General features: G+C 41.3%; 1 protein-coding gene across 3 annotated transcripts in view; it reads right to left on the bottom strand.

Moving 5' to 3' along the window:
• LOC138958595 (uncharacterized) overlaps positions 1-18,101 on the bottom strand; it is a 58,011-nt gene that overhangs the window by 54 nt on the left and 39,856 nt on the right. For all 3 annotated transcript variants that reach the window (XM_070329791.1, XM_070329793.1, XM_070329794.1), the window contains exons 10-16: positions 11,963-12,109; positions 11,111-11,198; positions 10,483-10,598; positions 9,817-10,072; positions 8,982-9,271; positions 7,919-8,335; positions 1-5,058 (exon numbers count right to left, since the gene is read on the bottom strand). The exon at positions 1-5,058 is cut by the window's left edge and continues 54 nt beyond it. In XM_070329791.1, the coding sequence (XP_070185892.1) occupies positions 4,876-5,058; positions 7,919-8,335; positions 8,982-9,271; positions 9,817-10,072; positions 10,483-10,598; positions 11,111-11,198; positions 11,963-12,109 (1,497 nt within the window). In that variant the 3' untranslated portion in view covers positions 1-4,875. The remainder of the gene's footprint in view (positions 5,059-7,918; positions 8,336-8,981; positions 9,272-9,816; positions 10,073-10,482; positions 10,599-11,110; positions 11,199-11,962; positions 12,110-18,101) is intronic.

Genomic DNA, 18,101 nt, shown 5'->3' with positions numbered 1-18,101 from the left:
TATCTTTAATAGTCGGCTACACCACAACAATAGAAAGAAAAGAAAATTAAAATATATATACTCCCAATACCTGTGGACGGAAATGGATCGTTGTAAGCTGAACTGCACAATAACAAAACAGTATAATACAAGAGACTCAAAATAAAACATATCACAGATATCGCTTAATATCCTTTCATGAGGGCATGACAATCCACACGGCACTTTCAATGACATTTCTTCGAAGTATGAATCATAAACAGATCGCTAATGACAAGATTAGTTAAGCGACCTAGAAGTAGCCGATAGGATGAACTCCTCTTGTGATGACAAGTAGAATGGCACTGGCTCCTGTTGGCTGATTTAGAGCGCTTACTTCCCTGCGTCAATGGATTGATTGATCTGTTTAATATTTTTTATTTTGTTATGCTTTTTCCAAGTTTTATTTTGTTGTACCTTTTCCAAGGTCGTCTCCCCACAATGGCATCACCGTGACATGACTTTTCTTGGCTCTGAAACTATTCACCTTCATGTCAATTACACAGCTTCGTGGAAGGCCAACAAGTTTCGAAGCTTCAACAAATCGCGCTGTGTCCCCTTTTGCTGGTGTCGTGTCTTCTTCCTGTGTCGTGGACGCAGCAGACGCAGCAGACCAAGTACTCAAACCCATGCTCTGATTTTCTGTTCATAACATTTTCCTGCCTCTTTACCCTCCAACCAATACTTTCCATTCGACTTAGACTTGCTTTGCAGTTTTACCTGTTATCTGGGTATCGTGTGGAAGTTATTGATTAAATTATTTACATCTAACAAAAATGTACACAACCTTTTTCTCTTACACACACACATACACGCACGCACGCACGAACGCATGCACGCACGCACAGTGTCACACACACACACACACAGACGCGCGCACACACATACACACACACACACACACACAAACACACACACACACACACACACACACTTGAGCCTGTCTGCCCTGCGGACGCACACGCAATCAAACAGACGAAAGCAAACTAGCCAGGCAGCCTGCCAGTCAATCACTCAGCCAGAGGTACTTATCAACGTTCAGATACATACATTAAGGTGATAACAAACTTTGTACAAATGTACAACAAAAGGGAGACAACAAGCGTTGATGATCCGCTCACCTTACCTACCAACTCTCACAGAAACCACTAAATCCTAAACGCAGGAGAAAACACCGACAAAACAAAACAAGTCGCGTAAGGCGAAATTACTACATTTAGTCAAACTGTGGAACTCACAGAATGAAACTGAACGTAGTCCGCCGCTAGTGCAAAAGGCAGTGAAAGTGACGAGCCTGTTTGGCGCGCAGGTAGCGATTGCGCTGTGCTTCATAGCACACTTTACTGTACCTTCCTTCGTTTTAACTTTCTGAGCGTGTTTTTAATCCAAACATATCATATCTATATGTTTTTTGAATCAGGAACCGACAAGGAATAAGATGAAATAGTTTTTAAAACGATTTCGGAAATTTAATTTTGATCATAATTTTTATATTTTTAATTTTCAGAGCTTGTTTTTAATCCAAATATAACATATGTATATGTTTTTGGAATCAGAAAATGACGAAGAATAAGATGAAATTGTTTTTGGATCGTTTAATAAAAAAATAATTTTAATTACAAGTTTCCGATTTTTAATGACCATTTAGTTTTTAAGCCACCAAGCTGAAATGCAATACCAAACCCCGGCCTTCGTCGAAAATTGCTTTGCCAAAATTTCAATCAATTTAATGGAAAAATGAGGGTGTGACAGTGCCGCCTCAACTTTTACAAAACGCCGGATATGACGTCATCAAAGGTATTTATCGAAAAAATGAAAAATACATCCGGGGATATCATACCCAGGAACTCTCATGTCAAATTTCATAAAGATCGGCCCAGTAGTTTAGTCTGAATCGCTCTACACACACACAGACAGACAGACAGAAACACACACACACACACATATACACCACGACCCTCGTCTCGATTCCCCCCTCTATGTTAAAACATTTAGTCAAAACTTGACTAAATGTAATAAATGAAAGAATAAAACGAAAAAGGTTGCAAAAGAAATATTCTTAAATAAAGAAAAACAAAGAACAACAAGTCGCGTAAGGCAAAATAACTACATTTAGTCAAGCTGTGGAACTCACAGAATGAAACTGAACGCACTGCATTTTTTCACAATGATCGTAGTCCGCTTAGCGCAGTAGCGGTTTCGCTGTGCTGCATAGCACGCTTTTCTGTACCTCTCTTCGTTTTAACTTTCTGAGCGTGTTTTTAATCCAAACATATCATATCTATATGTTTTTAAATCGATTTCGGAAATTTAATTTTGATCATAATTTTTATATTTTTAATTTTCAGAGCTTGTTTTTAATCCGAATATAACATATTTATATGTTTTTGGAATCAGAACATGATGAGAAATAAGATGAACGTAAATTTGGATCGTTTTACATAAACAAAATTTTAATTACAATGTTCAGATTTTTAATGACTAAACTCATGAATTAATTTTTAAGCCAGCAAGCTGAAATGAAATACCGAAGTCCGGCTTTTGTAGAAGATTGCTTTTCAAAAATTTCAATCAATTTGATTGAAAAATGAGGGTGTGACAGTGCCGCCTCAACTTTTACAAAAAGCCGGATATGACGTCATCAAAGACATTTATCGAAAAAATGAAAAAAATGTCTGGGGATATCATACCCAGGAACTCTCATGTAAAATTTCATAAAGATCGGTCCAGTAGTTTACTCTGAATCGCTCTACACACACACACAGACACACACACACACACACACACACACACACACACACACACACACACACACACACACACACACATATATACAGACAGACAGACACACACACATACACCACGACCCTCGTCTCGATTCCCCCTCTATGTTAAAACATTTAGTCAAAACTTGACTAAATGTAAAAAGCATCAGACATGTTCTCTAAATCAAAGGCGGATCACAACAGCAACAACTTTGGTTATAAATAAATTCTGTTTGAAATATACACCATCTCAAAGCTCAAAACTCTCACAAATGAAAGAAAGCCCACAACCTACAAAGAAATCTATTTGGAAAAAAATAACCACACCATTTATGTCAGTCACTGGAAAATGGGCAAGAATTTACGCTGGATATACATTGGAAGACTGAGTGAATGATTTGTCTCGCTATCTGAAACGTAAACGTGTGTTCTCTTTGTAACCGAGTGCCGAAACACTACGATCACCTCGGGAGGCGAAGTGCAATAAAACAGGATTGAAAATGTTAGGGCCAATTTCTTAGCCCTATAAAAACTGTTATGCAAACCCGAAGGTTTCCACGAACATACAGACAATCGGAAACCACCAGACCCCATCACAAACAGAATTCCACAATCAACCGGTGTTGACTTAAAGGCCAACAACTCGGGTGCAGAGTCTGCTGTGAAAGGAGCGGTAGCCTCCCCTGTCACAATCGCCCCCGTTTGAATGAACTTCGTCCCGAAGTTCCGAACCGGGGGACCACTGTCCATCCCAAGTTCGCAGAATGGGAACAGCACGAAAATGTTCAGTGGTCATATTATGCCATTACCTGAACATATCATGCCGAGTCCCACCCCTGCTCGCAAGCGCCAGATGTAACCGAGTGCCGAAACACTACGATCACCTCGGGAGGCGAAGTGCAATCAAACAGGATTGAAAATGTTAGGGCTAATTTCTTAGCCCTATAAAAACTGTTATGCAAACCCGAAGGTTTCCATGAACATACAGACAATCGGAAACCACCAGACCCCATCACAAACAGAATTCCACGGTGCAGAGTCTGCTGTGAAAGGAGCGGTTCCTGATCTTTGTACGTATTTCATGGTTTCCTGTCTTTTTTGTTTTTTTTGTTCTCCGTCCTCGCACACGAGTATAAACGTAAGTGTATGTGACAGGACGGACCGGCCGTATTCTAATTTCCAGTCACTCCTTTCTCATCCGCAAAGAGTAATTTGTTGCAGACCTTTGCAAACAAATCCATTTTGATGTCTGTTCCTGTGTATACATTCTCCAAACAGAGTGAAGAAATGTCAAAGCAGAAACAGATTCAACTTGGGTCAAAAATTTGCATCTATGCCGCTGACCAGTTATCATTCTTGCACGATCAATTCCACAGAATTACTGAAACGCTTTCAGTATATCTGCACGACTGTGTTCACGGCGCAAGTACGAAGACATCCAGCTTCAAGACGTTAGTTATTGCAACACATTTATATCTATATCCCAACCTGAATCGGACACTGTAAATATCTACCGAAGATCAAAAACCCTTGTTTGTATATGATGTCTATACATATATGTAATTATTCATTCCTCTTTCCGTAGCTATGCGCGATTATCCATTTCATGTTCAGTCGTATTTCTGTCTGTACTGCACAATGTACATACCTTCTTCAGTTTCATCCGTATCTTCAAGTACCTTTATCCATTTTCTAGCCAGTTTTTGTCCTGCCTGTATGCATGATTATCGATATCGTCTTCAGTCCTCTTCGTTTCCATCAATCTTCTTTTAATTATAATCCACGATCGCCGAATCTTGCATGATCCTTCTCTTCAATTGCACAAGAGAAAATATGAAAACAACAGCTTTCTAGCCCAATTTTCACTTGACTATGTTTGTATTCGCAAGTCCTTGGGCTTTATCCAAGATGTTTGCAGTGCTCAGGACAGTCCACATAATGATGGTCTTGTTCTGATAAGTTCTCTTTCGTCCACACACTAACCACGTTTTAACACAATAATGTACACGCTGTCGACAAAGGACCAATCCACAGTGTGGATCTAGGTCGTAAAGAAAGAGTATTTAGACCTCAGTGTAGTGGTAGAATGTATTCAGATCTCAGCGTAATCGTTGTCGACGACCATCAAGAGCCTGGGGTCAAGGGTGAGGTTTTTCTTCTTGCGGCTGGACAGTTTGACCTTCTGCTTGTTGCCCTCTGTGAAGAAGGAGGGGTCAGCGGACATGGGGTAGACCTTGGTCCCGTCAAACTGCTCCGCCCGAAGTCTCGCCAGCTTCTGTGGGGAGTTGGAGGAGGGGGGCAAAAAGCATATGCGGGATTAGTGTACAGTTTCTGTAAATAGTGTACTTAAATATTCTTATGTCCTGGAGAGGAAGGACAAGACATGTGTGACCCTCCACCACGGAATGAGTCGCATGTCCCCTTTGCATGATTTTCATATTTGTACATTTTCTCAAAGAGTTTTTTATGCTCTATCCAGTGGTGAAAACCGTTTTAGAAAAGAGCAAAAAGTGTTTGAGTTATAAGCCTGTGACTAAGGTGACCCTCACACTGTTACCAGACACACCCCGGACTTATATTAAGCCTAGCGCAGAACCGCGCGAGTTGACATGCGACTCATTTCGTGGTGGAGGGTCACATTTGTTTTTGGTGAAATACATTATTCCTTCCGTCCGTCCATCCATCCATCCGTGAATACATTTATCAATCATTTCATCGAATCGTCCATCCACCAGTGGTGCATTAAAGCAACTCGCCGCTGACCTTATCTCTTTTCTCGTCGAATTGTTTGTATAGCATTTTGTATATAATTATGCATATTGGTATCAAAATCAAAAACAAACACACACACACACATGCACACACAGACAGACAGACACACACACACACACACACACACACACAAACACACCCACACACTTTTTTCTCTGTCTCTCTCTCTCTCTCATGCTCTTACTCTCCCCCCCTCTCTCTCTCTCCCCCACATTCTCTCTCTAATTCACCTTTATTCTCTCAGACGCATACCACTCCTCACCCATAGGCAGGAAAGCAGACAGACATTGGGACAGACAGGCATATTGACAGCCAGCCACACGCATGCACGCACTCCAAAGATTAAAGTGCCACGTGCATCTCAGGTGAAAACACTTCAAACAACCCCTTCACCTTGTCAATCAAAAGTGAGTCAAGTTCTTCTTAATCCTGTGACTGTGGGACTGTCTTTTGGCGCATACAGTGATTTTTAAGTACACGGCAATTCTAATCACAGTGATCAAGTAGAAATAAAGAACCTTACTTTGCCTATATCTCAACAGTTGAATAGTGACACGGGTAATGGACCAAAGATCAATACGAACTTGTGTGCATTTGTATTTCCCACTCTTTTATTGATGAATAAAATCAAGATGTGACGAAACAAGAGTAGAGTGACCTCAAAAAAAGGTGGATAATATTTGGTGATAGTTTACACAGTAAAAACGCCCCCCCCCTCCTGCTAGAATAGCCGACCAATGTAACTGCCCAATAGTATTTTTGTGTCTGGACAATAAGTCGTGATTGAATGCTGTCTTTATACCATATTATAGTTATTTTCCATGAGCAGATTTGGTGTCGTTGCAATGATCAAAGTCAAACCTTGTTGACAGAACGAAAATCAGGCCATACAAGGCTAAAACCGTGCTTACTGTTAACTTTGTCGAAAGTCAAATTTTTCATGCGTGCCGCTCTGTTGAGGTGACAGTCTATTCTATCTACATCGAAGCATGCAACACTCGTAAAGTCATTTTATTTGACAAAATCATCTTTTGCAATTCTTAATGGCTCTTGCACGCATGCTCACAAAATGCACATTCCACCTTGACCTGCAATCAAGCCAACGCAGCAACCTCCATGCCAAAGTGACCGCAAAATGCAAAGTGAGACACAGCAACACACAATTTTGTGCTTTGCTCACCGTTGGTCAACTACTCATCCTCTGGGGAACTGTCGTAAGCAGACTGAAGAGAGAGAGAGAGAGAGAGAGAGAGAGAGAGAGAGAGAGAGAGAGAGAGAGAGAGAGAGAGAGAGAGAGAGAGAGAGAGAGAGAGAGAGAGAGAGAGAGAGAGAGTTGTTATTACTGACAGCGAAACTATCACTTCATTCTTTAAACGTGTATCAGCATACATGTAAATAACCAATAAAACACACGCACGGTTTAAACAGTCTGCAATTGTAACATTGTAGGTGGGGAAGAGATATAACACAATGCTTCATTTTATATTTTTTCCCTGAAGCCTGGTCTACAATAACCTATAATTGTCACATTCCAGATGTAGTCCAGAATGATACACACAACAATATAGTTCTCTCGTTATTTTTAAGACCTTTCTCTTACCCCCTGACCCATTTACTCATAACAGGTTATACAATACTCTTATGCCGATAATTAAACCCCATGTATACTTGGAGGCTAAATTGTGACCACCGCCCCCACCTACCCCCCTCCCCTCCCCCAACCTCAGTTACAACCCCCCCCCTCCCCCCTCACAACCTCGTTCCCCCCCCCCCCCCTTCCATATCCCCTGTCTCTTCAACATCCCACCCTACTGTCTATGTCTGCGTCTTGTCTAGGTATGTACGTGTGTATGCGCTTTGTTGACAAACTCGGTGTATGATGTATGCTATTCTATGTTTATGTGTATATAAAGGAAATAAAATGTTAAAAAAAAAAATAAAAAAAAAAAAAAAAAAAGACCTTTCTCTTTCTTCACCACAAGAATGTAAAACGATCGCTTGATTTTTGTATCATAACCACTGACATTTTGTACGAAGTATACTATTTTATTAAATGGTAGAATGATCTCAGTGCATAATGTAGAATTATGAGGTTCAATACAATCAGAGAGTACTGATATTTCATCAGCTGAACAATTGTAGTGCTTACAAGTTTTGCAAGAGAAAAAATATGAAATGTTCCTGGAATATTGTTCCATTGATTTGAAATGTAATTATATCAGGGATGGAGTTCCACATAATGGCGCCAGTATATGACAGACTGGACTTGTACAGGTCAATTCTTCGGGTTGGGGTTATTAAGTTGTTCAATTTTCTAGAACTATTTATTTTGAAGTTTGAGGAAATGAGTGTAGTTGCATTACCTGTTCCCTGCGCTCCTTGCGACTGGAGCGAGATCGTTTTGGAAGCTTGGCGCTCATTCTCGGGTTACCAGCAGGAGCAGACAGAGGAGCAAGACGTCTGGACGAAATAACGCGCACGCCACTGTTAAGCACATCCTCTTCTTCGTCCTCTTCCTCTTCATGCAAGACGCCATTTTCGCCATGCTGAGGCACGTGACCGTTGCCATGCATCTGGGCATGCACCAACGCCCCGGTTCCGTTTTGAGCATTTCCGTTGAGGATGGCCGACTGTTGCATGTTTTCGTGCGCCATCATCATGTTTTGTGCGTTTTGCTGTTGATATATCTGTTGAACCGTTTCTTCCTCAGCCTGAGAGTCTTCCTGAGGATGAATGTCTGCGATAGACAATCTGCTGCGCGCTTCGCCGCTGCTAGATACCTGTAGCGGACAATAGTTGACAGCGTTTAAAACAAAACAGCTGATGTCCAGAAACAGTGCAAGAGGATTGATCTTGAAGTAAGTGTTCCAGAGTGGATGTGGTAATTTAATGGTATTCGTGCACATAATCGCCCACCCTAAAATGCAATTGCTTATTCTTCTTCTTCTTCTTCAGCGTTCGACGGTGGCTGTGTCTAGATTCTTTGGCCCGTGATGTTGACGAAGTGGGAAATTGCTTATTCAAAATGGTAAGGCAAAAAATACTTCAAGCATTCACTCTCCCTTTGGCGCAAACCCTTATTCTTCATTTGGGTAAGTGATTTCTGGTCTGGACAAGCTGAAAGAACCGAGGGAGATTAGATTAGCGCCACCCTCATACATCTGGGGATCTAACATTTCGCTACCCTGCTCCAAAAAAGGTGATTGGATACCCTTTTAATGCCATTTAGATAAACATTCGTTCTGTCTTTGGCATCCGGAAATAGTTAAGAACTGAAGTGTCTGATCTTTTCACCTTCATGAACAGCGCAACGATCAAGTTCAAATGCCAAGAAGTAACAATACCCTCACAAATTGAAAATGAGGAATTTGACATGCACTCTCCACCAGAGTAGGCCTACTTGTCCGATCATTAACAGGACCTCACCTCGCTTCTTGCAGACATAGATCTCCTGCCTCCTTTGGCCGAAGCACCTCTGGCCTTTCTGAACTGAGCAGGAGGCACCTGACCGTTGGCTACCACGTGCCCGTTGACCAATACCTGGCCGTTGTGCTGCTGTTGCTCGGCATTCACGGGGATGATGGTGTGGGAAGGGGCGGTGCTGCCGGCGTGGTGGCTGGGGGAGGGGACCCCATTCATTGACCACTGACCACTGTCCGTGTTGCTGCTCCCTCCTCGCTTGGCGTCGTCATCTTCTCCCTCTATGACTTTCTCGTCTGCACAGGAGTTTAAAAGGAAAGCAGATAATTATTGTTTTGTTCGTTTTACTTTAAAGTTCACAGCCATAGATTACGAGACATGACACAATCTTCCATTTCATTGACGTTTTCTGCTTTTTACCAGGTTATAATACTCATTGTGGTAATTACTTTATTTCAGGTTGTCTTGCTCTTAGCGTGAGATATTGATTGAAAGAGACACTGCGTCTAATTTTTCAAAGCAAAATAAAGTAAGTGCAAGGAAGGAACACTTCAATTTTCCCAGACTTTCACATTTACAAGCCAAAAGCACTATCGGCAGAATCTTACCATTACCAAAGTTTGTAAAGTTCAGAAATGATATGCAGTAATACGCGATCATGAACAAATAGAGACGGGCGGAAGACGAGCAAAACTCACAATTTAATACTCCTAACCTCTTTTCTTTCAAAGAACAAGTTAAAGAAATTAGTTCGATTCCAAACGACCTGTTTATTCATATTTTTGTGTGGATGTTTTTAGTGACTTCAATCAGACCTAAACACAATCGACATATCTCTCACCTTCCAAGAAATCAGCCGGGTAGATAGGCTTGTCAGGACGCTTCTTGATGTAGACAAGGAGAGCCCCCATGCCAAGAAAAGCCAACAGAACGAAGACGGACAGCACCACCACTGCAATCACCACCGTGTCCGCCGAACTCTTGTCCTCGGTTGACGCCCCTGTTTTGAAGGTCGTGGTGACGTAAGTGTTTGGGTACGTCACGGTGACGATCATCGGGATGTCATTAGAATGACGTTTCTCTGAGACTTCTGTGGCCTGTGAACACACGGCACGAGGAAACATGTAAATTACGGATGTATTATAAAAACAGATTAAGATGAAAACATCTTCAGGTTAACAGAAGCTTAGAAACTTAGTAAATGAAAGATTGAGAGAGAGAGAGAGAGAGAGAGAGAGAGAGAGAGAGAGAGAGAGAGAGAGAGAGAGAGAGAGAGAGAGAGAGAGAGAGAGAGAGAGAGAGAGAGAGAGCCACCGAGAGCAAATGCTACAACTTTCACTGGAACTTGAAAGAACCACAGACCTCCGTCCGCAGAGAGGTAGTTTAAAGCACTGACAAAACAGCAAATGAGAGGAAGAGAACTGAACACATCAATAGTTTCAGAACACATCGATCAATGCCTCTGAACAAGGGGAACAGATGACGATCAAGAGCAGTGAGTACGAACCGTGACGGTGAGGACGATCTGCCGGCCCTGGTACACCTCCAGCCTCTTCAGGACGGACAAGACCCCTGTCTGTGGGTCTATAGTCAAGTAGTTCCTGAAGCTCGGATTTTGAGGGCCTGAAATCGCAAGGCATTCATCATTCAACCGCATACTTTTACCCTTCAGCAAGAGCGGCGTATAGCAGGGGAGGCAAGAAAGGAATGACTTTTAAATCGTGCGTGTTCATTCTCACGCTTGTCGTAAACAAGGTTTAGAAGAAACAATTTTTAGAGGTGCGTTTGATTGTTTTGTTGTTGTTGGTGATATCTGAAACACAATTTTCTATTAATTTGTCTTCAATCTCGACATTTGTTTTGCGCCATATTAATTGTCTATTGAAGTAAATGTTCAACACATTAGTATTCGCAAATAAAAAGGCACGATAGACGGCTAACGTGTCAAAATCCAGAACAAAAAAAAACAAGAAAGGTTTGTTATTGTAACGTTTCATTTTTTGAATGAAAGTCTTGTTTTGTCAAAAGCCAAACGTTTTAGATAAACACTTCTCTAAACAAATGTGATTCACATAAGAGTGTACATCGTCGGCAGCTTCTGAAATACGTTTGATGAGACAGAATATAGGCGTGACCTGCTTTGAGGCTGTATGTGACATTGTAGCCCAGGGTGTCGTTGTCTCGTGCCATGATGGCGGCTGGCATGGTATTCGTCACCAAACCCTGCAAGTAGACACACCAGTGGGTTTTTTTAAACCCACCTATATTCAGAGAGAGAGAGAGAGAGAGAGAGAGAGAGAGAGAGAGAGAGAGAGAGAGAGAGAGAGAGAGAGAGAGAGAGAGAGAGAGTCAGTCTTGCCCAGGTGCATACACCTTTCAGTTAATAGAACCCACAAAACAATTGCGGGTTTCTGTCACCACAAACCGATTTTGGAATTCTACAACTTGGGGAACGGTGGTATCATGACCTTGTTTATGGTCAGCCCTTGTTGTTTTTTCAAATATCGTGTTTCATTTTTTCTGCTTGTAAATACAATAATTATTTTACCCCAAATCAAAGCAGTTTTGCAAACTGACACAGCATCTTTATTTATTTTCTTGCAAATGATATTATTTCTGTTTTGTGTCTATCCACTGCGCTACTAAACTGCCTGAGCATTTTTGGATATGCACACCCTCTTTCTGTTTTTCGTTTGCAAATTCATACGCGTTGGAACATTTCAGCGACTTCACACAACGTCTCCCTTTCTTTTTGGGTACAGATTCACTGGTGTTAACAAATTTGGATCTTTTCATGAAACTGGACACTACCAAGTAGTTAGACCGTGTCTTGAGTTTGTATAAATTGATTTCTTACAGGAACCTTTACTTACGTACAAGTGATATCAGTCGTGAGCGGCATCAACTTCACTAGTGTAGAAAACCCGTCACTAATTTCGTACAGGCGCTATTAATTGTTTGTGATACTTAGACGATATCAACTCTACCGTGAAATTGTAGGTCACTTCGCAAGTGTAGGTGTCAATGACGCACACCGGAGGCGTGCACCCGGGGTAGAAAAACACAGGGTCCTGATCATCTGCGTCTAGAATGTAGATCGTTATGGTGCTGGTACTGTTCCACCTCCCCGTGTCCTACACCACAAACGAAAAATACTGATTTGAATTAGTAAACAATTAGTCGCGTGAAGCGATATAAAAACATTTAGTCAATCCGTTGGCATCAAACTAAAAGGTCAACACCAAGAAAACAATCATCGCCGAGACTATATTTAAAATAGTCTCGACTAACCACACCCGAAGACCGAGACGGTCGCGTGAGAACGTAGTACTAACTTAACCTATTTTTGGTAATTCTGAGCACAGTTTTAGAGTAAACATGACATTATAAGATGTTTAATGGGTTGTTGACAGACCAGCTTTTTTGTCGGTCCGAGGGGGAGCATATCGTCTTTTATTTCATATTTATTGACCAAGGCCGAAGGCCGCGGTCAATAAATATGAAACAAAAGTCGATATGCCCCCCGAGGACCGACAAAAAAAGCTGGTCTGTCAACAAACCACCAAACATCGTTTTTGTCATCATGTTGGTAGTGAGAAAATAAGTGCACAATCAACCCAGGGAGCCATGCTTTGAAACACGGGTTCCGTGCTGATAACCACACGAGTCCCGGTTTGATAACCACTGGCAATCAAAGCTGGCGTGTGAAAGCAACTTTCTGTGTTTTTGAGTTCATTAAATGTTGGGATGAATATGTCAGGTTTGAGGATGCACAGTTCTGTAGGTTCATCTCGGTATTCCACCCCCTCGGCTTTCTGTTGTAAATATTAAGCTGAGTGATCGAATGTGGAAGCTACGTTTGGTCAAAGGTCACAGAAGATTTGTGTCGTGAAGTTTCATGAAGATCGGTCTAATAGTTTTCTCAGAATCGCTTTATACACACACACACACACACACACACACACACACACACACACACACACACACACACACACACACACCACGACCCTCGTTTCGATTCCCTGTCTATGTTAAAACATTTAGCCAAAACTTGACAAAATTTAAAAAACACCAGGATACCACACATAAATACAAGCATATCAATTATCATGCAAGTATACATTTAAGTGTGTGTTTCCGTGCGTGTGTTTGTGATAATGTCTTATAGTGCAATGTGTTATTCATTGATATGTGTGCGATTGCACTGTAAATAATGTTATGTTGTTGTTGTATTTTCTTCCAATGATTGTACAGCGCTTTGAGCAGGGTTAAACCCTGGATACATGCGCTTTCTAAATATTATGCAATATTATTATTATTTAATTAAGTTATTGAGACATCCCAGTGCACCAAGGGATTTATAGAGCAAATCGAGAAAATTTATTATTGAACGAAGCGCATAGCGCTGAGTTCAATAATTATTTTCGAGGTTTGCTCTGTAAATCCCTTAGTGCACTGGGATTGTTTCAATAACGATATTGTCACTACCGCCATAGAAAAAAGAAGATTCCAAACGCACATTTTGCTACGCGCATTAAATTTGAATAGGCATAACTGTGTGGTCAGGTCGTGTACGGTGAGATCTACTTTTGTGTGGGGTGTCTCAAATGTGTCGTGCTTTCGTCACACGCATTTTATTTTCTGTTGGTAAATTCCAGAACAGGGATGATCTTTCAGAGAGACCTCATTTGAACTCGTAGAAAGGACTGTGCTCTTCGTTATTTGCGATTCGAAACCTCCAGTCGAGCTTCGACGGATTGACTGTGCGGAGTGACTCCCCTTGAATTGACTACCACCCCCCACCCCCCCCCCCCCACCCACCCACCCTCCCACCCCCGAAGGACTCGACGGTTAGCACATTTTCAAAATAAATGTGGCATATTTCTCGTGTTGTATCCTCCCCTCAACGGGGAGTCTGATACTAAATATGAACGGTAAGAATGCTCTGAACCCTACACGTATTATATCCCCATCGTTTTTTCGTTCACATTTGCCCAACATGTTAATTTGCTGAGCGGGGTTTATGTCGTCTGCTAGGCTAGGGCAATCGAACCACTGCAGTCTGCACTGAGTCTGCACGCATGAGGCAGGCTGGTAATAAGTCTTATATATGGTAAGAACGTTCTGTACCCTACACGTTTTCGATTACGATTGTTCTTGCCTTGAAATAATAATTCGGAAACCATTCATTTACTGAACTGATGCAGTCGTATTTCAGTGTTGTCTGCTATGTATGACAGAGTCGATCGAGTCAGTCTTCACTGGTCTAGCTGGTACGTTATCGGAATAATACTTGTGTTTTCTGTTAGCCGCTGGGAATTGTATACTAACTCATCATTTGGTAATGTGGATGTAAAGCTACATGCCACTAACACGGCATATGAGAAGAATCTATGCAAGTCGGCGAAAATGAGATGAAACACAGCGGCTTCTATTTCTAGATCAGTGGCACTGTGGCACAGGCACATGCATTCTGTCAGAAAAAACCCACTTCCGCTTTAATTGAGAAGCAGGACATTTATGGTCATTTGGTATTGTGGAGAATATAAGCTACATGTCATTAATTAATTCTGAGGATGAGAGCACAGTCTCGCTTAGGCAAAGGGCGGAAGAATACGCTCTGTGGAAAAGTTAGCACAAACTGACAGTTTTAGCGCATCGCCATTAGCCAATCAACTGGTTCACATTAGTCATGTGACACCAGTACTTACTGACAATTATTATTATTATTATTATTATTATTATTATTATTATTATTATTATTATTATTATTATTTAAGTTATTGAGACATCCCAGTGCACTAAGGGATTTATAGAGCAAATCGAGAAAATTCATTATTGAACGAAGCGCATAGCGCTGAGTTCAATAATTATTTTCGAGATTTGCTCTATAAATCCCTTAGTGCACTGGGATTGTTTCAATAACGATATTGTCGGTACCGCCAGAGAAAAAAGAAGATACAACACGCACATTTTGCTACGCGCATTTGAATAGGCATAACTGTGTGGTCAGGTCGTATAGAAGATCTACTTTTGTGTGGGCTGTCTCGCGTGTCGTGCTTTCATCACACGCAAACTCTTGTTTTAATTTCTGTTGGTAAATTCCAGTGTAGCGTTAAGCTAAACAGTGATGATCTTTCTCTCATTTGAACTCGGAGAAAGGACTGTGCTTTCAGTTATTTGCGGTTCGAAACCTTCATCGAGCTCCGACAGATTGACTGTGCAGAGTTGTGCCCCTTGCCAAGGTCGACGGAAAGCCCATTTTCAAAATAAACGTGGCATGTTTTTCGTGTGGTATCTTCCCTCATCGGGGAGTCTGGTACTAAATATGAACGGTAAGAATGCTCTGAACCCTACACGTATTATATCCCCATCGTTTTATCGTTCACATTTGCCTAACATGTTAATTTGCTGAGCGGGATTTATGTCGTCTGCTAGGCTATTGCACCGAGTCTCATTTCAAAAACAAAAATTGCTCGTCCCGTTGCACTGAGTCTGCACACATAAAGCAGGCTGGTAATAAGTCTTATATGTGGTAAGAACGTTCTAAACCCTACACGTTTTCGATTAGGATTGTTCTTGCCTTAAAATAAACGGAAAACATTCATTTACTGAACAGATGCAGTCGTATTTCAGTGTAGTCTGCTACGTGCTGATCTAGCTGCTACGTTATCAGAATAACACTTGTGTTTTCTGTTAGCTGCTGGGAATTGTATACTAACTCATCATTTGGTAATGTGGATAATAAGGTACATGCCACCAACATGGCATAATTATGAGAGGAATCTTCGCAAGTCGAAACTGAAAAATTAGACACAGCGGGTTCTATTTTTAGATCAGTGCAACTGTGGGCGGCACAGGCGCATGCAATCTGTCAGAAAAAAAACACTTCTGCTTTAATTGAAAAGCAGGACATTTATGGTCATAATCATTGGTATTGTGGAGAATATAAGCTACATGTCATTAATTAATTCTGAGGATGAGAGTACAGTCTCGCTTTGGCAAAGGGTGTAAGAATACGCTCTGTGGAAAAGTTAGCGCACTCCAGGAGTGCGCTAACAGATTTAAGCGCATCGCCATTAGCCAATCAACTGGTTCACATCAGTCATGTGACACCAGTACTTACTGACAATTATTATTATTATTATTATTATTATTATTATTATTTAAGTTATTGAGACATCCCAGTGCACTAAGGGATTTATAGAGCAAATCGAGAAAATTCATTATTGAACGAAGCGCATAGCGCTGAGTTCAATAATTACTTTCGAGATTTGCTCTATAAATCCCTTTGTGCACTGGGTTTGTTTCAATAACGATATTGTCAGTACCGCCATAGAAAAAAGAAGATTCCAAACGCACATTTTGCTACGCGCATTTGAATAGGCATAACTGTGTGGTTAGGTCGTCAGTGTACAGTAAGATCTACTTTTGTGTGGGGTGTCTCAAGTCTGTCGTGCTTTCGTCACACGCATTTTAATTTCTGTTGGTAAATTCCAGTGTAGCGTTAAGCTGAACAGTGATGATCTTTCAGAGAAACCTCATTTGAACTCGGAGAAAGGACTGTACTCTTCGTTATTTGCGATTCGAAACCTCCAGTCGAGGTTCGACGGATTGACTGTGCGGAGTGACTCCCCTTGAATTGACTCGAAGTCGAAGGACTCGACGGTTGCACATTTTCAAAATAAATGTGGCATATTTCTCGTGTTGTATCTTCACTCATCGGGGAGTCTGATACTAAATATGAACGGCAAGAATGCTCTGAACCCTACATGTTTTATATCCCCATCGTTTTTTAGTTCACATTTGCCCAACATGTTAATTTGCTGAGCGGGGTTTATGTCGTCTGCTACTTTGCTAGGCAAGAGCAATCGAACCACTGCAGTCTGCACTGAGTCTACACGCCTGAGGTAATAAGTCTTATATATATATGGTAAGAACGTTCTGAACCCTACACGTTTTCGATTACGATTGTTCTTGCCTTGAAATAATAATTCGGAAACCATTCATTTACTGAACTGATGCACTCGTATTTCAGTGTACATAGTCTGCTACGTATGACAGAGTCGATCGAGTCAGTCTTCCAAACTGGTCTGGCTGGTACGTTATCGGAATAACACTTGTGTTTTCTGTTAGCCGCTGGGAATTGTATACTAACTCATCATTTGGTAATGTGGATGATAAGCTACATGCCACTAACACGGCATATGAGAAGAATCTATGCAAGTCGGCGAAAATTAGATGAAACACAGCGGCTTCTAATTTTAGATCAGTAGCAGCACTGTGGCACAGGCACATGCAATCTGTCAGAAAAAACAAAACACTTCTGCTTTAATTGAGAAGCAGGGAATTTATGGTCATTTGGTATTGTGGAGAATATAAGCTACATGTCATTAATTAATTCTGAGGATAAGAGCACAGTCTCGCTTAGGCAAAGGGCGGAAGAATACGCTCTGTGGAAAAGTTAGCGCACTCCAAGAGTGCGCTAACAGTTTTAGCGCATCGCCATTAGCCAATCAACTGGTTCACATCAGTCATGTGACACCAGTACTTACTGACAATTATTATTATTTAAGTTATTGAGACATCCCAGTGCACTAAGGGATTTATAGAGCAAATCGAGAAAATTCATTATTGAACGAAGCGCATAGCGCTGAGCTCAATAATTATTTTCGAGATTTGCTCTATAAATCCCTTACTGCACTGGGATTGTTTCAATAACGATATTGTCAGTACCGCCATAGAAAAAAGAAGATTCCAAACGCACATTTTGCTACGCGCATTTGAATAGGCATAACTGTGTGGTTAGGTCGTCAGTGTACAGTAAGATCTATTTTTGTGTGGGGTGTCTCAAGTGTGTCGTGCTTTCGTCACACGCATTTTAATTTCTGTTGGTAAATTCCAGTGTAGCGTTAAGCTGAACAGTGATGATCTTTCAGAGAAACCTCATTTGAACTCGGAGAAAGGACTGTACTCTTCGTTATTTGCGATTCGAAACCTCCAGTCGAGGTTCGACGGATTGACTGTGCGGAGTGACTCCCCTTGAATTGACTCGAAGTCGAAGGACTCGACGGTTGCACATTTTCAAAATAAATGTGGCATATTTCTCGTGTTGTATCTTCACTC

This window comes from Littorina saxatilis, linkage group LG2 (genome assembly GCF_037325665.1).
Source record: "Littorina saxatilis isolate snail1 linkage group LG2, US_GU_Lsax_2.0, whole genome shotgun sequence".
Classification (NCBI taxonomy): domain Eukaryota; kingdom Metazoa; phylum Mollusca; class Gastropoda; order Littorinimorpha; family Littorinidae; genus Littorina; species Littorina saxatilis.
Note: the sequence above shows the minus strand (reverse complement) of the source record. Positions and strands in the feature narration are given on the sequence as shown.